Genomic DNA, 24,803 nt, shown 5'->3' on the forward strand with positions numbered 1-24,803 from the left:
CTACCAGAGGTGTAAATGTTGATTCTCCAAACTGTGATTGAGGTCTATGAGCAACTATTCATGTGTTTCTAATGGAACATGGAAGTAAACGAAAGCAAAACGTATTTCACTGGGATTTAGCAATGTTTTTGCTGAGTATCCTGATTTTGATTTCACAAGCTGAATCCACTTAAGTGCACCAATCACCCTGGTTGCAGGGGCTTGCTGAAAAATTTGAGTCCTAACCATCGGGGGGGGGGGGGGGGGGGAGAGGGTCAGTTTGGTTTTATTCTTGAGGGTTACAATGGCAGAAATAATCACACATTTTCGAGCTCAGCATATTCAGGGAAAGAAGCATCTTCTCCTCACTGCCAGCACGGAGTCCCCCGGAGCCCACCACATAATGCAGGACTACTTCCGGAAGGCAGTGTAGCCCAGAGGACTCAGGAACAAATCAGAGGAGCCTAAGAGGGGAATGTTGTTGGAAGGGATACCATGGACCCTGAAGGTAGGGAAATGTCATTTTGTGTTCACTACCGCCAGGGTCCATGGTATCCCCATGTTTCCCTGCTGTCCCCACTTCCTCTTAGGCTCCCCGTTTCTGTGAAGACCCGGGTGTACACCCGAGTCCTAAGGTTACACTGTCCTCTGGAAGGTAGGGAATACAGCATGACATCTCCTTACATTGCCCCATGATTTTCCCCACTTTACAAAGGGCCATCTGATGAGGTTTCTTAAGTGTTTCACATAGAACCTTCATGCAGTTAGGAGGACATCTCAACCATGTATCAGCCAGTTTGAACAATAATCCATTTTACTTTCTGCTTGTAGATATGGTAGCTGGCATGAAGATCTGCAATTTTTCTAGGAGTAGGGCTTTAAGCTGGGAGGTATTTAGCAGGGCTGACTAAATTCTGGCAAGTGACTTGCTTCAAGCATTAGAAATCAATAGCATGTTATGATACCACCTATTAATCTATGTCTAAAAATGTATTAAACCACAACACTTTCATACAAATATTTAGGTGACTCTACTTAAGAATATTCTATAGCACAAGATAGGATTTTTGTCATTCAGTGATCAGACAAGAACTCACTAAGGAATTGTGATACTTGAAAATGCCAGTTAAGCAAGAAACTTCACTGGAATCCCGAAATATCATTTGGTAACTGCCATATTGTGTTCTCTACAAAAACCCACACTGTATTATGATCTCTGAACACCACTACAATCAGCTTTACTGAACAACTAATGTTTGATGTAGATCTTGGAAATGAGGCCAAATACATTTTCTCCAAATCCCATTTTAAAGCTTCTCTTTATCTTGTTTTTTGTATCTCTCACACTATAATATTAAAAAGAAATGTAAGTCTTAAGATTACCCATCCTCTAAGTGGAGCCCAAGTAGGAACACGGGTGCACAGATCTCTCAGCACTCTGATGACTATGACACATGACTTCAAGCCATTCGCCCTGGCCTAGAATAAAGTAACAAGCAAAACAGGTTCAGTAATGAACACCAGAACTGGACTGAGACAAAATATATACAACATTACTGTAGTGCTACTTTGTCAAGGGTAAACTATGTGAACATCTCAATACCTTTTAATTTTATAGTTTTATTTACTGTTTATGAAAACTTACTCTTAACACAAAGCAGCAACTATGCATCTACTTCCATTTCTTTGAAAAACTAAATTCATTCAAGTGCATCTTTAGCAAATGTACATTTAACAGATGCTAAGTTCTGCACATCTACAGCCCAGTATTAAAACATTTTAATGAAGTTAGGCAATTACAACGTACACATTTTCTACTTAAAGACAAATATAAGAACAAAATGCAAACCTGGAACCACTTGGCGTGTCGGAGTGACGCCAAGGCAGCAAGGCATTTCTGCCTGTCCAGAACGTCCGGTGAGTCGTTGACTGATAGCGTTTCTATTCGTGGGTGGAATAAGAAGACAAGGTACAGTTTGACCAAGGGGGTTCTGTCGGGTGGAGAGGGGATGAGGCAGTTTCCTAACGGGCAGGTGAGGCTCCCAGAACTCTGATCTATAGCCCTGTACCTGAAAGTATAGCCTGAATACACTTTACTTTTTTTTAGCTTTTATGAACTAACAACTACATAAGGAGAACAATGAGAGGCACTAACATACTCCTACATAGGGTTAGAAACTCTACAGGAAAGGACAGATATCTTAAAAGACTATTGTAACCAAACTACAAAATGTTATAGAACTATCAACAGAATGGAATGTTAAAATTAAGGATTCCCACTGTATATCTAGTAGAGGTTCATATCTAAGAGCCTTTCTAAACGGGAACCCCCTCCGCCCACAAGGCTCGACTGCCCTGGCCCCAGCCCATGACAGAGTGCGTCCTGTTGGTCAAAGGTCCAGCGTCCCTAAAATCGACAAACTAGAAGGCTTGGTAGATGTAGTCAGATATCAGAACCATAAAACAATCAGAGAACAAAATTACCATCAAAGTCTGTGCTGCAGCAAAACTGAAGACAGGAAAATGTCAGGGTTTTAGATAATGCTAGTTCAAACATGTCAAATCGATCTTTTCATTGATATAGAGTTCTCCTGGCCACTAAAACCCCATTGTATTATGATAATGGTCTTTGATATTAAGAGTAAATTCACATATACAAGCTCTACAATCTATCGATAATGTGCACACACAGGAACACAGCCACTAGACAAAATAGAAGAGATCTTTTACAGTGTTTAATATCAACTCAAATATTTGTGTAGGCTGGCTTTTTCAGTTCAAGCACAAGAGAGGTTGCATTATCACTACATGAAATAGTGCCAGTAAAAATTTAAATAAGATGAAGGATGGAATAACTTTACCCAAATCTCTGCACTACATGTTGCAATTCAGCTGAATAGGGTGAAATCCCAAAAAAACCCAAACACAAAAACTCCCAATCATTTTTGCTGCAACACAAACTTCTTTATATAACACATCCAATTCTATGAACATGCAGAAGTCGTTTCAACTAAGACTTCATTATTTTAAAGTGCTTAAGTTTCTATTTATAAAATCTGCACTGATTATTAATGTTTGATGAAGAAACATTGTTACACGCAAGTGAACGGATGCACTTGTACAAGGAGACAAGCCATGTCAAAAGGCCTAAACACTTTAAAAGTGCTTAAATTTGGAAGATGAAATTCAAGATTCTATAAAACCATAATCCAGACGTCCACAGCCACGACAATGTATAGCACTGTGATATGAAGTTGACTTGAATGAAACTGCTTTGCTTAATCAAAAATTAAACACCGAATTGAAAAACTCAGTCTGGAAACTCATTCTGTGGCTTTCAGCTGATTTCAGCCCTCCATACCTCCAGCTAACATTTTTTCCATTTCTTCTCGGACAACTGGGGATGTCAAATGGATGGTAAGTGTCAGTGGAGGCTCTTTTGTATTCTTTATAATAATTGCAGCATCTTCAATAGACTGAATAATTTCATATTTATCCTCAGTAATAGTCTGAAAGACAAAGAAATGCAAATTTTCAATATTTTCTCTCTTTCTCAGTCTCTAAAATCATATCTAAAAAACTGAAATAAGGGTTTTGAGGCAGGTCACACACTGGACTATGATGAATTTATTTAAGACGTCATCCAATATATACCAACCCCAATATAATGTTAAACACATGAAGACAGTTTCCCATTTATTTGAGTAATTAATGTTCCTCAAGCATATTCTAATATCCAAGCAACAAGCGGGACATGAAAATAACAATTGTTCTAATAGAAGTGTTATGTAACACACACTAAATTGTAGGGTTCTCCTGATTAGCCTGCAATGTCCTGGAGATACTGTAATATTGATTGTAATATATGGTTCCTGAATGTATGGTGGAAACAAGGAACTGTGGATAATAGTGAAACCTACTGAAATGAACAACATCCATAAAATGCTACCACAGAATTTCCTGGAGGACCTAGAACATTCTTAGAGAGGCCATATCAGAGAGGGTCTGTGCTCTAAACAAGCTGATTAAGACTGTATCACGGTTAGATGCATTAACTTATTTCAAATAGCTTGACCTGGATAAATAGTATGAGCAGAACACCCTGCCACATGCTAAGAGAGGACTATAGCATTATGCAAAAATTGTATGAACAAAAAGTTGTAAGATAACCATTATATCAGCATATTTTACAGGAATTGCTTATTTTTCATACTCACAGCAAGTTGTGTGCCAAGATTATCTGCTACTTTTTCCAAAAGCTCAATTGTTGGCTTCTCTTTGCACAACAAAACCAACTCAAGATCCAAGTCTCCCTTGAGCAAAAGTCCCTTTGCTACAAGACCAACACGCATCACTCCACGAAGTGTCCTAGTCAAGTGCTCAGTAGTTTTCTGTTCACTGCAAAAATTTGAACAGAGAGTAACGAGACAGAGAAATACTATGAGACTGGACTAGTACAGAAATTAAATCATGTAATAATAAATAAATTCTAGTACATCTTTATTAGCCATGCTTCTCCTTATCATTCTACACATTTCAACTAGTCTTTTCAAAGGGTTCCATTATTATATGTGTGGTAGCAAAACATTATGTAATTTGTGTAGAATGCTGAATTAATATCTACTCTCAGAATAATTGTAACAGGTAGACTTTTATGAAAACTATGGGATTTTCATCAGCCAAACAACTAACTTTGGTTTCATTTATTTACTTCTTTTGATGAGAATGGCAGCTTTGTCTGCCTGTTGCAGGACTAGGAGACAAAATAATGTTCTCTGCTTCATTAATATAAGTACATTCAAAGTACATATCATCTGAATAAACTTTATTTTTAGTACATACAACATAATTGTATATTTTATAATTCAAAAATGACTTTCAAATGGTAAAGAGTGCTGCTGTTGCATTTTCTTTGTTCTGGAAATAAGGCAGAGGCAAACTACCTCTGAACAACTCTTGCCAAGAAAACCCCATGATAATTTCACCTCAGGGTCACCATAAGTTGGAAACAACTTAAGGCCATACCACCACAATAATTCTGCAGCACAAGCAGCAAGTCTTAATGGTTTAAGCTTTGAAGAAAGATAAGCTTGCCAGGGAGCTGAACTGGGATACTGACAATGGAGAAGGGAATGAATTCAGACTTCGATAGATTTGATATTTAACTCTGAGGCTTTCTGGGCTCTTTTGAACCTCATCGAAACAAGGACCTTCTATAACCCTCCAGCTTAGGGCAGGGACACAGCTGCATTACCCCCTGCAGGCAGTCAGGAGGACAATTTTGGGGGTGTTGTGTGGTTTCTGGATTTTATGGCCAAGTCCTAGCAGCATTTTCTCCTAACGTTTCACCTGCATCTGCAGCTGGCATCTGAAGTGAAACTCATACATTCCCCTATACTATAGTCTTCCTTGGTTGAGTCTATCTATCTGAAATGTACCCTTGCTCTTTTCCTACTGCTTTTTACTTTATTAAACATTATCGCTTTTTCTACTGAGTTGTGTATTCTTACTTTAGTCATCCTGGCTTCTAGACAGTTCAGGCTTAATTTGTCCTAGGACCTATTTATTTATCTTTTAGCTATCCATGTTATGTAAAGAATTCTTTGCCAACACATTTCAAATGAGTTAATTTTCTTCATGATTATTAAATTCCTATATAGGTACTTATAATTTACTACAATCTATCCATAATAATTTTAGGCTACAGTTTCCTAAAGGTTACTTGCACTTCTGATCTCAATTACCAAAATGTAACCTGTTTTGAAGCGAATAAGGCTTATCTGAATAAGCCTACAGAAGATGACACCTTAAATTAATATGGCAGCATCAAACTTTATAAAAACCAATGAACGTGTTGAAGTGACACTGTATGTTGATAAATGATCTGTTCTACAAGATCATGCAACTAGCACTATGGCTAGCACCAGCATCACTAGGATTTCTCTCTTCCTTCCCATGGCAATCAGAGTTCTACCCCCCAAAAGACTAGTTAGCACATTTGACTTACCTTCCCTCTTTGCTTTCGTCTTCAACTACTGTCTCCATGGTCTCTGCTGGCTCTGCTGGCTGCTCATTGTTGCCTTTCTCCTGTTCATTAATCCAGTCAGACACAGCTTTCAGAGCACGCTCAGTATGAGAGACCATGTTCTGAACTGCTGTCAGCTCTTCTTGGGTTGGATAAACAGCAGAATGCTTTGCCATTACATGGCGGTCATCATTCACAAAAATACGCATTGGTCTCTGAAAATGATAATGCACAGTACTTAGCTAGCAGTAGATTATTTTGGCTTCAAGTTCCAAATTGCACATTCTTACCATTTTTGCCTCCGAAGCGTGGTTGCTCTTTCAAGAAATATTTCTTCTTCTAAGATGTTGTAGAGGTATTATTGTTGCAATTCTGTGGGGTGAAAAAGAGATATCAGTATCACACAAGTTTTAAATCTAATACAGTGTAGTACAAGATTAGACATTTATCGAATAATGCAGTTCTTAAAAACTTAATTTCTGTTTGATTTTTAAATAGAATCTGAAAAGAAATTTGGATGACACTGTTATTGTACATTAAAAACTGAGAAATGAGTTTTTATTATTACTACCACAAATGCAGACATATGATATGAGATATATGTCATTGATGCTTTAATCACGTCCCTTGCCTGTTTGACATGCAACAATATACAGACAGTCCCCAAGTTACAAATATCATACTTACAAATGACTCATAGTTAAGAACTGAAGTGAGATAACAACAGAACCTATCTTGTTTGTAACTTGAGGGCTGCTTGTACTAGGAGATTCAGGTGCTTAAACTGCACAATTATATATGCTGCCTGAGCACTACTACCTGGGCACCTCTTGCAAGGAGAATAGCTAAACAAATTACCTTATTTCTAAAGTGTGTTTATTATGTATGAAACAAAACTGTTACTTCACTGGCCTTAGAAACTGTCAGAATCACAATCAGGACATAATTACCTAATGTGCAGCACAGAGAGCCTTGTAGGACTAACATAATAGAAGTGAACAACTTTGGTTATCTAACGAGAGTTACCTCTCAATATCTGATGATTTAGGATGGGAAACATCAGAACAAATCTTAATTACCATTACATGTTCTGAAACAATTTGAACAAGTTAGCCTTTGTGGAAACCCAATGCCTTACAATTATTTCAACCAACTTTTACTTCTGATGAATCACTCTTGTAATTTTGCTACTAAAAGGAACACAATCAGAACTTTGGTCCCATCTACACTGCCCATTTAATGCAGTTTGAAGCTAGCTTTAAACTGCCTGATAACAAACACTCATATAGGGCCATGCAATCATTGGCATGGTGAAAACACGTTTTTCCAATACCACTTGAAATTGCATTAAATATTTAGCGTACATGTGCAATTCGTGAGGTAGATTTGTCTTGAGATACTGTTAAACCAAGCAATGCAGGACCATTGTGGTATGTAAACACTAGTTTCCATGAAGATATTATAACAGAGACAGATGCCACAAGTTATTAATATCATTTTGTTTCTGACACAAGCTGTACTAGTGATGATTTCTACCTAAGCTTCCACCTGAGTGGACATTTATAAAGGTCGAATTTATAGTCACTCCCAGATCAGCTTTCCATTGCCCTTTTAACACTTCCAGAAGGACAATTTCAGCATATGTACTTGTGAAAAGATCACAGGAAGTACACATCTTCAAAATCTGTTCATCACTGAAGTTATTACAAACTTTAGCTACGGGGGGGGGGGGGGGGGGGAGGAGTCAATAGAAATAAAATTAAAATTCTTTTCAAGTTTTCCTACTGTTGTCTTCTGGATGTTGAAACACTTCTACCATTTCTAAACAATAGGGCCTACTAGAATCTGCCAATTTTTCTAGCCTAATTGAAGAGCATACTTACTGCCATAATGGGATGCAGCAACTAAACTCTTATAAAGGTAGAGCCACTATTCCCAATATGTTGCTGTGCTGAAATGCACAATGTCCCTCGGGCACAATGATATCAAGCAAGCAAATGCAACAAGATAGTGAGCGCAATTTCTACTGTAACAATTATGTAATTCATGGTGTAAACTATAACCTGATGTGTCTAATTCAGCAATTTTCAAACACTATGTTGTGGCATATTTGTGTCCTATGAAATGGGAATAAGAGGGAGCAAGCCTGTTTTCTGCTGCTCTGGAGACTAGGACTAGGAGCAATGGGTTCAAATGACAGGAAAGGAGACTCCACCTGAACATTAGGAAGAACTTCCTGACTGAGGACTTTAAGATCATCTGGGGAGGCCCTGCTCTCGGTCCCGCCTTCGTCACAAGCATGTTTGGCAGGAACAAGAGACAGGGCCTTCTCAGTGGTGGCCCCTCGGCTATAGAACGCCCTTCCCTAGGGAGATCAGATCTGCTCCCTCCCTCTTGATGTTTCGGAGGTAAGTTAAAACATAGTTATTCAAGCAAGCGTTTACAAATACAGAGCAGCTAATATAGGAAATCGAATGACCTCACAATGGAACTGGACAATGCTTGAGAATAATGAGACACTGATGATAGTGTTTTTACTGCTTTTGTGATGTCTTATACTGTTTAATGTTTTTTATCTATATTATGTTTTATGTATATTGATTTGTTGGAAACCGCCTTGAGTCGCCGATTGGCTGAGAAAGGTGGTATTCAAATACAGTAAATAAATAAATAAATTTGAGAGCTGTTTTACAGGGGAACTCACTGCCTCATTGTGTGGTAGAGGCTCCTTCTTGTGGAGCCTCTACCACACAATGGCTTAAACAGAGGCTGCTTTATTGTGCTTTTCCTGCATGGCAGAAAGGGATTGGACTGGATGACATGTGTGGTCTCGTCCAACTCTATTATTCAATCTACAGGTATGTCACATCAGTGAATCACAAATTAATGACAGGAAATGCTATGCAATTTTAAAACCACTGAGTAATTTTGATTTTTTTAAAAAGTTGTGTGATTTGAGCAGTCTAAATATCTTGCTTTGAATAGTTAATAAAAGTATAAAAATAAGCATGCCAAGAAAAAGATGCAACTCCTTGTCCTCTCACTCTGGTTTCTAAGCTCCCCAATCAATGAAATAGTGGAAGGAGTAGCACCAAAGATGTTCAGTTCTAGAGGAGACAAGGGTCACCTGATGACTCTCCTTGCTCTAAGGTGGCAGCGGACACTCCTCCTTTGTCTTGGCATTTCTCCATGGCAAAGGAATGGAATAGGTATTGACCCATGGTGGGTGGAGACTGTTTCTATGTGTGTTGGAGATACCTATTAAGGAAGAAACTATTTAGGTGGGGGGAGCAAGTGGGGGGTAAAGCCAATAAAAGAAATATTGTTTGTGGGAAACAAGACTGGACCATACAGTTAAGGGGAAGTAGAAGGACAGGAACAAACCCTTTCCTCCTACTGTTGCTTTTAATAATTTAATTTAAAGCACAACTGAAGATCCATCTCATTCAGCAGGCCTACCCTGACAATTTTCAATCATGAGAGGATTTGAATTCTATTATCACTATATGCCAATTCTGTAGCTGTGTTTGGTTTTCATGTTTTTATATGTGTGTGTGAAATGAAATTTAGTAATTTACTGCATTTTATGTTCATTTGTTTTTGAATTTGTTGTACCACACCTCGAGCCATCAGGAGAGATGGGTAAAAATGTATTAATTATAATAATGCCTCAGAAAATTTTAGTCATTGAATATCAAACACAGTCTTAATACTTACTTTAAAAAACAAGTTATTTAAAAAAACTGATGACATACCATGACAATATTTGTAACTTGTTAGTGTGCTGTAATGAGAGGTTGAAAACCAATGATCTAATCTGTTAATACATTAATACAAGAAAAAAGTGGATAAGAAATATTAAGTTATAATTACTAAATTATTTCAAATTTCAACCCATTGTTACCATCTGTTCCATTATCTGTACCCTGTTTCAAGTAAGCTAAGCTATGTACACAGCCATAAGTAAAACACAATTCCCATAATCAGACTTGAAAATGATTTCCAACTACTTATCACTTCTGGGTTTCATTTTTTGTTCAATAACCAGAAAGGTTTTTTTCCTCCCAAAGTGACAAAACATTTCAGTCAGAGGCAAACTACACTGAGTTCCACACTAGCAGGAAATAAATAAATGAATCCTCAATTTATGTATATTCCATCCTCCTCCCGTCCCCCAAATGGGGTGAGGCAGTTTATGAACTTCTAAACCTCTGTGGTTTTGTTAGAGTAAAATCCCAGAAAATTGTTCAGATGCACAGCATTATTTAACACATTCAGCACATAGGGCACATATCAATCCTATTTTCAATTACGGCACTTATTTATTATTTTAAATTGAACCCAACCAAGTTTTCTGACCTGGTATTATATTCTTATAAAACAAAAAAAAATTGTAATTCAAAAACATAATATCCTCCCAGCGATTACACTATGTAACAACATTTGAAAGATTTTGTTCCTGGTTTGAAAGTGTTATTTCCTGTTTAACTGTGTGGTTCTTGCTTTGAAATGTACCCCAGAAACAATTTGTAATTTGACATTTATAATACAAGAACAAAACATGTTTTACATAGTGTAATTAAAGATCAGTTAACTGAACAGCAGACTTCAGTGCAACCCTCTTATCCACATGCACAAGGGAGGACCTAATTATCGCAACACCAGAGGTCAAAGGACATTTAGTATAATGCCAAGTTTTTAAACTTTTTTTCAACAAATACATTATAACTGTATCCTCAATTCACCTCTTGATACCTATGATTGCATATCTGTAGATATATCTTTGCCTGGATTTCTCTCTGAGTTTTGCTCTAACTCTGACATTAACATAGATTTTTGTATTTCACAACCAAACTCACTGAGAATTTTCAGCATTTAGGTAAATTTACAAGGAATATGAAAAGTATTTGGGACAGTTGTTTTCCTTTAATTTTTATTATTTTACTATTTGCTACTCTATAATTTCACAATTTTATTATTTACAATTTTACAATTTTTATTATTTAAGTATCAATTCAATGAGATATATATCTTGAATGTATTCTCCTGTTTTCTAATCATTTGAAAGTAAAAGTAGCATATCTGTACTCCAAAAATATTCCTCTCCAGAAGTTTGGGACACCAGCAATGTGGGTCCAAGTGCTGTAGGTGGAATTTCAGAGGAAGGGACTGGCAAAACTACCTCTGGAGTCTTCATCCCCTTCCCCATAGCTGTATAAAATCCACGTTGTACTGGATTATGTGGTAGTGTGGATACAGGGCCCTTTCAGGCAGCCCTATATCCCAGGACTTGATCCCAGATTTTCTGCTTTAAACCGGATTATGAGTCTACAGTGCCAAATAATGTAGGATAAGCAGAAAACTTGGGATCAGATCCTGGGATACAGGGCCTGTCTGGAAGCGTCCTTTGATAATCCAGTTCAAAGCAGATATTGTGGGTTATCTGCCTTAATATTCTGGGTTATATGGCTGTATGGAAGGACCCATAGTTTTACTGTTTGGAAGCACAACTTGCAAAAATGAATTCCTAGTCAACGTTTCAAAGGTCAATGCTGGGCGCTTCTTGGACTGGTGTCTGTATTTGGTGAGCCTCCAGGAAAGAACACGGCAATTGTGACCAACATGGGAAAATCAGAAATGCCCTTATAATAACTTTATTTTTATACCCCGCCAACCATCTCCTCTAGGAGACTCGGGGCGGCTTACAAGGAACACGCCCAAAATTACAATTAAAACACGCATGTAAAACACTTAACCAATTAAAACATCAGATAAAAACAAATAACAGCACAATTGAAAGCAATATAAAAACAATATGACTGAAAGAAACATAGCTGAGGTATAGATTCAATGAGTGCAATACATCTTTACAAGAGCGCAGGAAAGTGCAACAATACAGTAAACTGGGCAGGAAATACTGTCATAACGCATATTGAGGTAGAACGTATGCCAGTGTAAAGTGCGGAACTTCAAGTAGGGACAAGAAAGTTACTGGTGAGCTGCTTAGTCAAAAGCGCACCGGAACATGCAGGTTTTTAGTTGACTACGAAAGGAGGACAGGCCTATCTGATCTTCCTCGGTGGGAGGCCACCACCGAGAAGGCTCTCTCTCTCATCCCCATCAACTGTACCTGTGACGGCAGGGGGAGAGAGAGCAGTGCCTCCCCAGAAAATCTCAAGGTACGCACTGGTTCATAGGGGGGAAGATGCGATCTCGAAGATAAGCAGGTTCTGAACCATTTAGGGCTTAATAGGTGATGACCTGCAACCTTGAATTGGGACCGGAAACTTATTGGAAGCCAGTGGAGCTGTTTAAACAGGAGGGTTGACTACTCTCTGTAACCAGCTCCCGAGAGTAGTCTGGCTGTAGATCTCTGCACCAACTGTAGTTTCCGGGCTGTCTTCAAGGGCAACCCTACATAGAGCAACTTGCAGTAATCCAACCTAGAGGTGACTAGGGCATGGACCACCATGGCCAGATCAGATTTCACGAGGTACAGGCGCAGCTGGTGCACGAGCTTCAAATGTGCAAAGGCCCTCCCAGCCACCGCCGACACCTGAGCATCAAGTGTCAAAGTGGAGTCCAGAAGGACCCCCAAGCTGCGGACCTGTGTCCTTAGAGGGAGTGCAACCCCATCGAGCACAGGTAGCCACCCTATGCCCCAATCAGTCCCACGATTGGTCAGAAGGACTTGTTTTGTCAGGACCCGAGGGGCTTCATTGGAATCTGGTGGAAAAGAGTAATAGAGTTGAGTGTCATCCGCATAGAGATTGCACCAAACTCCAAAACTCCAGATAATCTCACCCAGCGGTTTCATGTAGATATTGATTAGCATGGGGGAAAGAACGGAACCTTGCGGGACCCCACAGGTCAATGACCAGGGGTCCGAGCAGGTGTCCCCCAGCTTCACCGACTGGGTACGGCCCTCAAGGAAGGAACGGAGCCACTGGAGTCATAGAATCAAAGAGTTGGAAGAGACCTCATGGGCCATCCAGTCCAACCCCCTGCCAAGAAGCAGGAATATTGCATTCAAATCACCCCTGACAGATGGCCATCCAGCCTCTGTTTAAAAGCTTCCAAAGAAGGAGCCTCCACAACACTCTGGGGCAGAGTTCCACTGCTGAACGGCTCTGTCACGAAGTTCTTTCTCATGTTCAGATGGAATCTCCTCTCATGTAGTTTGAAGCCATTATTCCGCGTCCTAGTCTCCAAGGAAGCAGAAAACAAGCTTGCTTGCTCCCTCTCCTCCCTGTGGCTTGCTTTCACATATTTATACATGGCTATCATATCTCCTCTCAGCCATCTCTACTTCAGGCTAAACATGTCCAGGTTTGTTCATCAGGCACGGCAGACTACTCCAAGCCTTATTTACCCACAATTTGTTTTCTTTGTTATTCTTTCATAGAATCCTAGAGTTGGAAGAGACCTCCTGTCCTGGGCCATCCAGTCCAACCCCCTGCCAAGAAGCAGGAATATTGCATTCAAATCACCCCGACAGATGGCCATCCAGCCTCTGTTTAAAAGCTTCCAAAGAAGGAGCCTCCACCACACTCCGGGGCAGAGAGTTCCACTGCTGAACGGCTCTCACAGTCAGGAAGTTCTTCCTCAAGTTCAGATGGAATCTCCTCTCTTGTAGTTTGAAGCCATTGTTCCGCGTCTCCAAGGAAGCAGAAAACAAGCTTGCTCCCTCCTCCCTGTAGCTTCCTCTCACATATTTATACATGGCTATCATATCTCCTCTCAGCCTTCTTTTCTTCAGGCTAATCATGCCCAGCTCCTTAAGCCATTGCTCATAGGGCTTGTTCTCCAGTCCCTTGATCATTTTAGTCGCCCTCCTCTGGACACATTCCAGCTTATTATTATTATTATTATTATTATTATTATTTATTAACTTTATTTGTACCCCGCTAGCATCTCCTGAAGGACTTGATGCGGCTTACAACGGCCAAGGCCTCAAAACACAACACAACAATACAACACCTAAAGCAAAATTAAAAACAGTTAAAGCAATATTAACGACATGCAATAAACAATACATCAAGACACTATGAAAACTGGGCCAGGCCAGAGTAAGGGGTACAGGATTAAAAGTGCTGATGTGATAGGTGGTATGTGAGGATTGTAGGGCAAGTGCAGTGTGCAGCAATCTTAGTTCTACTAAAGTGCGCCTGGGACTTGTTATTGGAGATTCCTATTCTGGGAAGGCGCATTGGAACAGCCAGGTCTTCAAGTTCTTTCTAAAGACTGCCAATGTAGGGGCCTGTCTGAGATCTTTGGGGAGGGTGTTCCAGAGTCGGGGGGGCCACCACAGAGAAGGCCCTGTCTCGTGTCCCCACCAAGCATGCCTGCGACACAGGCGGAATCACGAACAGGGCCTCTCCGGATGAACGAAGTGAACGTGTGGGTTCACTATCTCTCTTGAATTGTGGTGCCCAGAATTGGACACAATATTCCAGGTGTGGTCTAACCAAAGCGGAATAGAGGGGTAGCATGACTTCCCTAGATCTAGACACTATGCTCCTAATGATGCATGCCAAAATCCCACTGGCTTTCTTTGCCACCACATGACATTGTTGGCTCATGTTTAACTTGTTGTTCACAAGGACTCCAAGAACTTTTTCACACGTACTGCTCTCGAGCCAGGCATTGTCCCCCATTCTGTATCTTTGCATTTCGTTTTTCCTGCAGTGCCCCCGAGAGTCGACCCAGAAGGATACCATGATCAATAGTATGGAAAGCCACAGAGATGGCGCAGGAGCGAAGCGCAGGGAGCATACAACTCCTTTGCTGCTCCAGCTCCACTGGCTGCCGATTTCCTACCGGGCTCAATTCAAAGTGCTGCCGTTGGCCTACAAAGCCCTAAACGGTTCTGGCCCAAGCTACCTATCCGAACTTATCTCTGTCTATGAACCCACCAGGACTCTTAAGATCTTCTGGGGAGGCCCTGCTCTCGATCCCGCCTGCGTCACAAGCACGGCTGGCGGGGACGAGGGACAGGGCCTTCTCCGTGGTGGCCCCTCGGCTGTGGAACGCCCTTCCCATGGACGTTAGATCAGCCCCTTCGTTAATGGTGTTTCGTAGAAAACTAAAAACCTGGCTGTTTGAACAGGCGTTCGGATAAACAGTGCAATGTACACGATGAATATAGGAACGGAACTATGGATGACGAATTTGGATCACGATTTGTTAATGTGTTGGTACTGATGTGTTATTACCATGTATACTATGTTGTTAATGGTTTTTTAAATTTTGTATGTTGTTGGATTGACGTTTTGCTCTTTTTGTGAACCGCGTTGAGTCGCCTACAAGGCTGAGAAACTGCGGTATACAAGCAAAGTAAATAAATAAATAAATTTAACTGTGCAAAGGCCCTTCTGCTGCATCAAGACAGTCACGGAGGAGGATGTGTTCCTTGCCTAAGCAGGAAAAAGAGGAAGGGGCTACAGAGATGAAAGAAACCCCCTCTACCTATTAATTGGACGAATAGCCCACGTGCGTGAGGCCGAAAAGCCGGCCTGGAAGGGATTAGAATACGGAAAGGGCTCCAGAGAAGGCAGACTCAGACGCAAAGTAATTAAAGAGAAGGGGGCGCGCCGGAGGCCGGGAGACACACAAAGGAAGGGCCTCCCAGGCGGCTGGGGGGAACGCACCGTTTGAACGACTGACTCCCCACCACCCTCGCCAAGGGGAGAGTGAGGATAACACCGGCGGGGAATAGAAATGGCGTTGTGGACGCCGGTTCTGCCTCCGCGGCCTTTCTCTGGCCTGAAGAGGAATGGCGCTCCCCCGCTTTCCGTTGAGCCGCTGTCCCTCCCGCGCGCCATGACCGCTCGCTCACTTACACGCACGCGCGCGCCCTCCCCCCCCCCCTCCGCGCGCCTCCTGGCCCTGCCGCCGCCATTTTGTTTCCTCCACACAATGGAGAGAGCGCGCGCCGCGGAGAGAGAGAGGCCCTCGCGCACTCGCCCCCTCCCTCGCGCATTCCCTCTCTCACTCGCGGATGGGCCCTCAAAGCCCAAACCCCACCCCACCGCTGAGGTGACCTCGTTGAGGGACGCGGCCTGTACTCTCGCTCTTCCCCTTCCCCACCCCGGATACTCCTACTACTACTCACCGAGCGGGCCGGGCCCGTCGACGACGACGTCTCCCAACAGCCCACGCGGACCGGTTCGTCTACAGACCCCCCCCAGACACTCGAGTAGTCGGTTCCCGCGCAGAAGCGGCAGCGACGACGGCGCCTTCGTCCAGCTCCAACTGCGGCGAGCGGCAGGGGGCGGGGCGGCGCGGGCGAGAAAGGCAGGCCGGCGCACCACGTGGCCCGGAGCCTGGCGCTTCCGCCAATCAGCGCCGAGCGAAGGGGGCGGGGAATGCCGGCTCACGCGCCGTCTCTGCGCCCGGCCGCCCCGCCCCCTCCCCGCCGCCATCTTGTCCCCTGCGCTTTCTGGCTGCCAAGAGGCATATTCAAACATGCCGCCGCGTTGTTGCGTCGTCCAAATAGCCTTTGCCTTTCCTCCTACAAAGGGAGACTGATGCCGAGAAAGGAAGACGGGCTTTTGGTTTGTGAGAGACAGTCTGTTGCTTTGTCTCGGAAGAAAAGCCAAGCTTCTGCCTACCTCAAGATGAGGCCTGTGTTCCCTCGTTGCGTGGAGTGTACCCCCCTCCCCCGCGCTCTCGTCTTAAATGTGCCCAACACTGTATTTTGAGGCCTTGTGGGCCTAGAACCGCTTCATAACACGCGTATAGAATCCTACAGTTGGAACAGAACTCGTGGGCCATCCAGTCCAGCCCCCTGCCAAGAAGCAGGAATATTGCATTCAAAACACCCCTGACAGATGGCCATCCAGCCTCTGTTTAAAAGCCTCCAAAGAAGGAGCCTCCATCACACTCCGGGGCAGAGGGTTCCACTGCTGAACAGCTCTCACAGGAAGTTCTTCCTAATAAATTTCTTTATTATTTATTTATTTGGTAGTTTTGTATACCAGTCTTCTCACCTCCATTCAAGGGACTCGGGCCGGTTTCCAACATCAATATTACAGACCAGCAGTCCCCAGCCACCCCCTCCCCATTGCCAGAGATACAGCTTAATGGTGTAACATTAGAAAATGTTGACCATTTCCGCTACCTTGGCAGCCACCTCTCCACCAAAGTTAACATCGACACCGAAATACAACACCGCCTGAGCTCTGCGAGTGCAGCATTTTTCCGAATGAAGCAGAGAGTGTTTGAGGACTGGGACATCCGTAGGGATACCAAGGTGCTTGTTTATAAAGCTATTGTCTTCCCAACCCTGCTATATGTCTGCGAAACGTGGACTGTCTACAGACGTCACATGCAGCTCCTGGAACGATTCCATCAGCGCTGCCTCCGGAAAATCCTGCAAATCTCCTGGGAAGACAAGCGGACAAACGTCAGTGTGCTGGAAGAAGCAAAGGCCACCAGCATTGAAGCAATGGTCCTCCAACATCAACTCCACTGGACAGGCCACGTTGTCCGGATGCCCGAACAGATGGAATCTCCTTTCTTGTAGTTTGAAGCCATTGTTTCTTGTCCTAGTCTCCAGGGAAGCAAAAAACAAGCTTGCTCCCTCCTCCCTATGACTTCCTCTCACATATTTATACATGGCTATCATGTCTCCTCTCAGCCTTCTATTCTTCAGGCTAAACATGCCCAGCTCCTTAAGCCGCTCCTCATAGGGCTTGTTCTCCAGACCCTTGATCATTTTAGTCGCCCTCCTCTGGACACATTCCAGCTTGTCAATATCTTTCTTCAATTGTGGTGCCCAGAATTGGACGGAGTATTCACAGTATGTGCCCACTTGGCATAGATAGTCATATCTCAACAGGACAAAGGGCCTTCAGAAAGCCACAATTGATCTGTTTACTCATTTAAGCTTCTCTCAACCGAAACTGCAAACCAGATTACTCTATTGTCCCCATATCCCGGCTCAAGAAAAATCCGGATTCTGGCCATTTTGCCAGATTTCAGTGTTGATTACTACCCCTCAGTAATCAGTGTTGATTACCCCCAGTGGCACAGTGGGTTAAACCCCTGTGCCGGCAGGACTGAAGACCGACAGGTCGCAGGTTCGAATCCGAGGAGAGGCGGATGAGCTCCCTTTATCAGCTCCAGCTCCTCATACGGGGACATGAGAGAAGCCTCCCACAAGGATGATAAAAACATCAAATCATCTGGGCGTCCCCTGTGCAACGTCCTATAGACGGCCAATTCTCTCATACCAGAAGCGACTTGCAGTTTCTCAAGTTGCTCCTGACACGATAAAAAAAAAAACACCCCTCATCACAATGAGCTGGTCAGCTAGAAGGCCCCTGAAGTCTTGCCGGCCACATGGACATCACATATTTCCATAATCCACTCAAGTTCTCATTGTTTCCCTCTCATCCCGCCTTCCTCTCTCCTGATTGGTCAGGAGGCCGAAGCGGCGTGAGCTCACCCATTGGCTAAGGTGCTCAGGAGGCAGCCAAGCCTCCTCCCAGCTGTAGAGCGTCGACCAATAGGTGCCGAGCTGGCTGAGGGGCGGGGAGCAGAAAATTCAAATCTGACAACTCTGTATATGTATAACAAGGTTTTATTTTGTATTCAATGTATGTCTTCTTGACGAATGATCGCAGTATGACATCCTTTCCAGGTGGATTGCAATAAACAATTCGGTGGCTTTTCTTCAACTTGGTGAGACCTTTTATTGGGAAAAATCAGGGAAAAATATTGGGTGCCTCTTTCTGTCTCACCAGGGCAACGAACTCTTTGATGAGTCTGATTGGTCTCTGCCTCCTGGCAAAGCCCCCTAAATTCTTGCTCAATATCACTAGTTCTGACTGTAGAATGAATGCAGTTTGACCCCACTTTAGCTGCCCTAGTTCAGTACTATGGAATCGTGATATTCATAGTTGGTGAGGCCCCAACACTATTGGGCAGAGAAAGTGAAAGATCTTATAAGCAGTTTCAGAATGTGGATTGACTGCATTGACCTGGATTGTAGGGCAGTGTAGATTCAGGCTGTGAGGCCAACTCCAGTGATTCAGTGGATTTGATCTCTTGCTATGAAAGGGGTGTCAAACTGAACTCTAGTGTAGATGCACCCTTTGGCTGTAATCTCTGCTCCGTCATGAGAGTGCACTGGGTGACCTTGGGAAAGTCGCACTCTTTCAGCCTCAGAGGAAGACACAGGCAAACTGCCTCTGAACAAATATTGTGAAGAATAACCTGCCATTATGGTAGCCGTAAGTTGGAAACAAGTAAAGGCACCCGGCAGTAGATTCTATCTGATCTTATTTCAAAGCAGCTAAACCACAAGAAACAAATTGAGGTTCCTCTCCATTAATGGAATTACCAGACTGCAGAAACAACAGATGTGTTGTTAATTACAGCTCACCTCATCAAATAAATGAAGTACAATACTTTAAAAATGCACAACTGGGGGGAATTCTAGGCACTGAGGTGAGAAGGAAATAAAATTGCCTTGAGGGCAAGCAATATTGTTTTTAAAAGTCCTATGAAATTCATTTCTGGACTGTTGTAATTCATCTGTCTGCTTTCATCCGTCTGCAATCATCATCATCATCATAAGATTTAATAACTTATTAATCGCCCTCCATCCGAGAATGCTCTAGGCGATTTACAACTAAATTGTAAAAGATAAAATACATACATACAGAATTTAAAAATTAGCAGAGATCGAATGCTCTAGTAAAAAGCCAGGTCTTAAGTGCTAGAGTAAAAGGCCCTAAGTCATGCATGGCTCTCATATAGGGCGGCAAGGAATTCCACAAGGCAGGGGCAGAAATAGAAAAAGCCCTGCATCTGGTACTTTCCAAGTGCACTTCTCTAGGACCCGGTATATAGAGTAAGTCACGTTGGGCTGGTCGTTGTGGCCTCCAATGATGGGAGAAGGAGAGGCGGTCCCTCAGGTACGATGGACCCTGGCCGAAAAGAATTTTAAAGGTCAGAACTAGCACCTTATACAGGCCACGGTACTCATTTGGAAGCCAATGTAAATGTTGCAGCACTGGTGTTATATGGCATTTCATGGGCGTTCTTGTGAGTAACCTGGCTGCCACATTCTGAACAATACAGAGCTTTTGGGTCGTAGACATCGGAAGGCCAACATACAGGGCGTTGCAATAGTCCAGCCTAGATGTGACCGTGGCATGGATGACAGTTGCCAGAGCCTCATCAGATAGGTAGGTTGCCAGTTGCCTCGCTTGTCGTAGATAGAAAAAGGCCTGTTTGCTGGCAGCAGCGACCTGAGCTTCCATTGTCATCTGCGAATCCAGGACGACAACTAAGCTCTTAACAGTGGTCAATGGAGACAGGGCAGCACCATTGATGCTACTATACTATTTAACCCCTTTATTCAATTCACTGTTCTTTTCAAGTGAGTTTTTTAAAAAAGATAAATCTTCCTTTGAAAGCCAAATCCGGAAGAACAATTTTGACTTTCTACCAAAACTCCCCACATTTTTTTTAAATTTTGTGTCCAATAATTTTAAATAAAATCTCATCCATATGAGTCAGATCTGCCGGGTGGCCATGCCAGAGATTCTCAGTCTTCGCCGGGTTCACCTTCAGTCTGCTAGCATGTAGCCAGTTTGACAGAGCTTCCAGACATCAGGTGAAATTGTCTGGAATTGACATTGCTCCAGGCTCCAGGGGCAGAAGGAGTTGGGTATCGTCCGCATATTGATAGCAGTCCAGGCCGAAACTCCGAGCCAAACTAGCAAGGGGTCTAACGTAGATGTTGAAGAGAAGAGGGGAGAGAATTGTACCTTGGGGGACCCCACATAGGAGGGGGGATCTATCGGAGACTTGATCCATGTACTCCATGCGTTGTCTCCGGTTCCGGAAAAATGAGTTGAACCAATTAAGGGCCTGACCGCGAACCCCGGACATGGCAATAATAATCTCTATTTAAGATCAATTCTAGTCTAATACAGCAATTTCAGCTATTTTAACAAAAGAAACTTATTTCTAAATCTACCGGGGGTGCCATTCTTTAATTAGGGAAAATGACAGCAGATTACATATTTACAAAGTGAGGTTACTGTATTTATCTCCTTATTTGGAGTCATAAAAGAAAGACAGCCATGTGTCTCTACACTCATTTCTTTGTTAGGTATGTGGAGTAGAGTTCTGTGAAATTATTTAAAAAATAAAATGCCCAGTATTTAAGGTTCTGCACAGCTTTCAAAGGAACAACTTCACAGGTCTAACTGATTTAGCAGGGAAAGAAAGCGAGTTGATTTTTAACAAAAAACAACACCATCAACTTATATTGAAGCTCAATATATATAAAAAAATACTGGAACATATATACAAAACAAAATGTTTAATGTTTCACTTATAAAATATTTTTGAAAGTTACAAAGAAGAATATGAGAGCAGAGAGCATAAGAAAGAATAAAAGTTAAAACCAATTCTTCAGATTTGAAAACAGACTGATGTTTATCATTTTCTTTGTAGAAAGTTACCTCTAACTCACTGACATAAAGTTATATAAGTCACAACTTTTCATCTTATTTCTGCTACTATCTTCCTTGATATTTATTATTATTTATATACCATTTATTTATACTTGATGCTACTATACTATTTAACCCCTTTATTCAATTCACTGTTCTTTTCAAGTGAGTCTAAAAAAAAGATAAATCTTCTTCCTTTGAAAGCCAAATCCGGAAGAATAATTTTGACTTTCTACCAGGCCCGTAGCCAGGATTTCGTTTCGGGGGGGGGGGGGGGTGAATTTTTTTTCATGGGGGGTTTCGGGGGGGCTGAGTTTCGGGGGGGGGGGCTGAGTCTGAGTGAAAGAGGGTCTAGCTTAGCAAACCTTTTGTATCATTACCCCAATACCCCCATGCATATGGGATATATTGAGTATGGTGATCAGATCATAATATGAATAAACATAACAGTTTAAATAATGCACCAATTAGGCCTTTTCGCAAACCACCATGAAAATTTCGGGGGGGGGGGGGCTGAAGCCCCCTGAGGCCCCCCCCCCCCCCCCCCCCCCGGCTACATGCCTGCTTTCTACCTAAAAGCCCACATTTTTTTAAATTTTGTGTCACATAATTTTAAATAAAATCTTATTAATTCTACTAAGTTTGGTGTTTTATTTTAACAAATAAACTGGCCTGGGGTTGCTGACCAGCCCTATTGAGCATGATGCAAGCTCTAGAAAATAAATAAAAAAAAATCTCAATCAAGGCAATTGATCATGCTTAAGTCCTTACTTGGTAGCCTGTACCTTTAAGGAATTAATCTTAAGCAGTGAAGGTATACAATGAATTAAAAGCCATTACAAGAACAAAGGGTTTTTTTGGACCATGTAGTTAATAACTAAATCAGCTCAGAATGCTAGAAGCATCCGTGCAGTGTTTCTCACTAAATTGTTCTGCAGTTTGAAAGGAAAAACACAAACACAAACAAAAACATCCCAGCACCCCAATCATGTAAATTGATCATGAACTCAAATGAACTCTGCTCAGATCAGTAACAGACTGTGCTGAAATGTATGCGGCTAGTGAAGCACAAATCGCTAATTTCTCACTCAAAAGGACGTTCAAATGATTTGCCAAATCTGAGCAATCTACTCTTGCTCAGCAGAACAAATGAAGGTGGGATATTTTAACCCCACAGATACTGCTCTATAAAAAAAAGGCTTGATAAAATTATGGCTTGTTTATCTCTGTACATCTTCTGAAGCAGAGACAAAGGAGGCCACTTATGTCTCCGCTGGCTGTTTGTTAGTTTTCTTCAAGAGCTTTCTCAGATTAGATGACATGAAGTAAGGCTTTTCAGTAGAGCCATCATTACGTTCCAGGTCTTCCACTGTAAAAAGATATAAAGCCCAGCAAAGGGTTTGTTGAAATGCATGTCTTAGAACTACCAAGTGACAGATATCCCAAACATGTAGCAGAAGTCTGATACCCATAGAAGTTGAGTTAAAACTGCTTGCTAAATGCAATGTTGACTGGATCTTGCCTTTTCGTGGCTTTTTTGAGTTGCAAGGAATGTGTGTCAGGCACAAATTGAGACTTAAAAAGGAACTGTAAATAGGTTCAAAGCACTGGGTATCTCTTTTAAAGTTTAAATTCAACCCCAGAGTGGACTCCCTACTCCACTTCCCAGGGCACTGCACAATTTTAGCCCAATGATTCCATTTTAACTCCCACAGCTCCATCCTATGGAATCATAGAATCAAAGAGTTGGAAGAGACCTCATGGGCCATCCAGTCCAACCGCCTGCCAAGAAGCAGGAATATTGCATTCAAAGCACCCCTGACAGATGGCCATCCAGCCTCTGTTTAAAAGTTTCCAAAGAAGGAGCCTCCACCACAACCTTTGACCTCCAATGTTGGATTCATTCTCTAATCAGCTCTGATCAGCACTACCCATCTTGAGATGGGCACAAGTGGAGGGCTACAAGTTGCTCACTGATGTCCTAGGCAGGTGTGTAAACATCTGGCCTCCTCATTTTGGGCTTACGTCTCCCACTAAGTCATTGGTTCTAAACCTGTGGATCCCCAGATGTATTCAAACTTCAAATCATTTATTTCGGTCATTGACCAGCACAGGAAATAGAGTCACATTTTCATACAAACTTGGTATGTCTGGTACATTAAAAATATAAATATAACTACTGAAGCACCATTTGGGTGAGGGAGCGGAAGGGGAAACAGGGTAAAAACATAACAATGCCCAGATCCATCACCAAATTGTAGATTCAGGGAAGAAGATTACTGGACACACAGTTAACTTTTGGGACTAGTCCTTCCCTGACGGATTTTGTATGCTGCTGCACAGAACTTTGCGGGAGTTGTAGGCCAAAACATCGGGGACCCACAGGTTGAGAATCACTGTACACTGAAGCAGTTTGACCACTCTTAAATTAAATTTAGACTGTCCATGGTTGAAAAGATAGGGTTATTCATTTTGCTTGTCTTTGGCAACCATAATTCCAATTCTTCCATAATAGGCATTTGTTCTTTGCATTTTCTTAATAATATGCCTAAAAGCACCATACAGTTTTGAGATCATCAGAGATGTGTATGGCAGAAAAAAACTGTAGTCACTTTGATAGATACATTTCAGACTTATTTCTAGCCATAGTCCTCCCTTTCCCATTTTTAAAATCAAGGGGGGTCTCTGCAGTTATTGCTGCCCACTGCCTTGCACAAGGTTTTAGGCTGGAAGGAGAGAATCTGGAAAAGAGGGACAGCAGAAAGAGCCCGCTGGGCATAAGGTCCTTTGCAACACAAGAAACAGACTTAACTCCTGACATAAGTTGTGCTCTATCTGCTCAAACATATTCAGCTGCTTTCCTACCCGGAAGTGACAATTTCAAATCTTTCAAAGGACACCCTGCCAGCTCAAAACCAAATGAGGTAAATGAAGATCCTGGATTTTCTGAGAACTCAGAGGTGCAATGCTTAGGGTGTCACCATTCTACACTTGAAACTCTACTAAAGAGATTTTGCATGTGTTGCATTGCATCAAAAACCCATTTGATTAGTATTAGAGGCAAATAACACATTCAGTGAAGGGTTAGAAGCCAAGCCTTATTTACCCCCAATTTGTTTTCTTTGTTATTCTTTCTTTGTTTTTGTTTTTTACATAGTATGGATTAAGGTAGTTTGCGCTCTCTTACTATTAATTCTTAGCCGTTTTCTATTGTTAAAATGTTATTTTTATTTGGTTTGTGTTTAAGAAAAAAATGTGTGCACATCAGGAGAAGCAAACCTTTCCCAAAGCAATTTCAGCTTTTTTTAAAAAAGCTTCAAGGC

General features: G+C 42.1%; 2 protein-coding genes across 6 annotated transcripts in view; both read right to left on the minus strand.

Moving 5' to 3' along the window:
* ILF3 (interleukin enhancer binding factor 3) overlaps positions 1-16,297 on the minus strand; it is a 31,387-nt gene extending 15,090 nt beyond the window's left edge. For 3 of the 5 annotated variants that reach the window (XM_060763491.2, XM_060763487.2, XM_060763493.2), the window contains exons 1-7: positions 16,119-16,296; positions 6,295-6,376; positions 5,987-6,219; positions 4,197-4,377; positions 3,341-3,488; positions 1,829-1,920; positions 1,363-1,458 (exon numbers count right to left, since the gene is read on the minus strand). In XM_060763491.2, the coding sequence (XP_060619474.1) occupies positions 1,363-1,458; positions 1,829-1,920; positions 3,341-3,488; positions 4,197-4,377; positions 5,987-6,219; positions 6,295-6,297 (753 nt within the window). In that variant the 5' untranslated portion in view covers positions 6,298-6,376; positions 16,119-16,296. Of the gene's footprint in view, positions 1-1,362; positions 1,459-1,828; positions 1,921-3,340; positions 3,489-4,196; positions 4,378-5,986; positions 6,220-6,294; positions 6,377-16,118 lie in introns of all 5 variants that reach the window. The other 2 variants (XM_067464084.1, XM_060763488.2) reach the window with 1 other exon arrangement.
* Positions 16,298-22,689: 6,392 nt separating this feature from the next.
* SLC44A2 (solute carrier family 44 member 2 (CTL2 blood group)) overlaps positions 22,690-24,803 on the minus strand; it is an 85,029-nt gene continuing 82,915 nt past the window's right edge. Inside the window, exon 22 of the mRNA XM_067464085.1 lies at positions 22,690-22,849. Within this exon, the coding sequence (XP_067320186.1) occupies positions 22,743-22,849 (107 nt within the window). The 3' untranslated portion in view covers positions 22,690-22,742. The remainder of the gene's footprint in view (positions 22,850-24,803) is intronic.

Source organism: Anolis sagrei, chromosome 2, assembly GCF_037176765.1.
Source record: "Anolis sagrei isolate rAnoSag1 chromosome 2, rAnoSag1.mat, whole genome shotgun sequence".
Lineage (NCBI taxonomy): Eukaryota > Metazoa > Chordata > Lepidosauria > Squamata > Dactyloidae > Anolis > Anolis sagrei.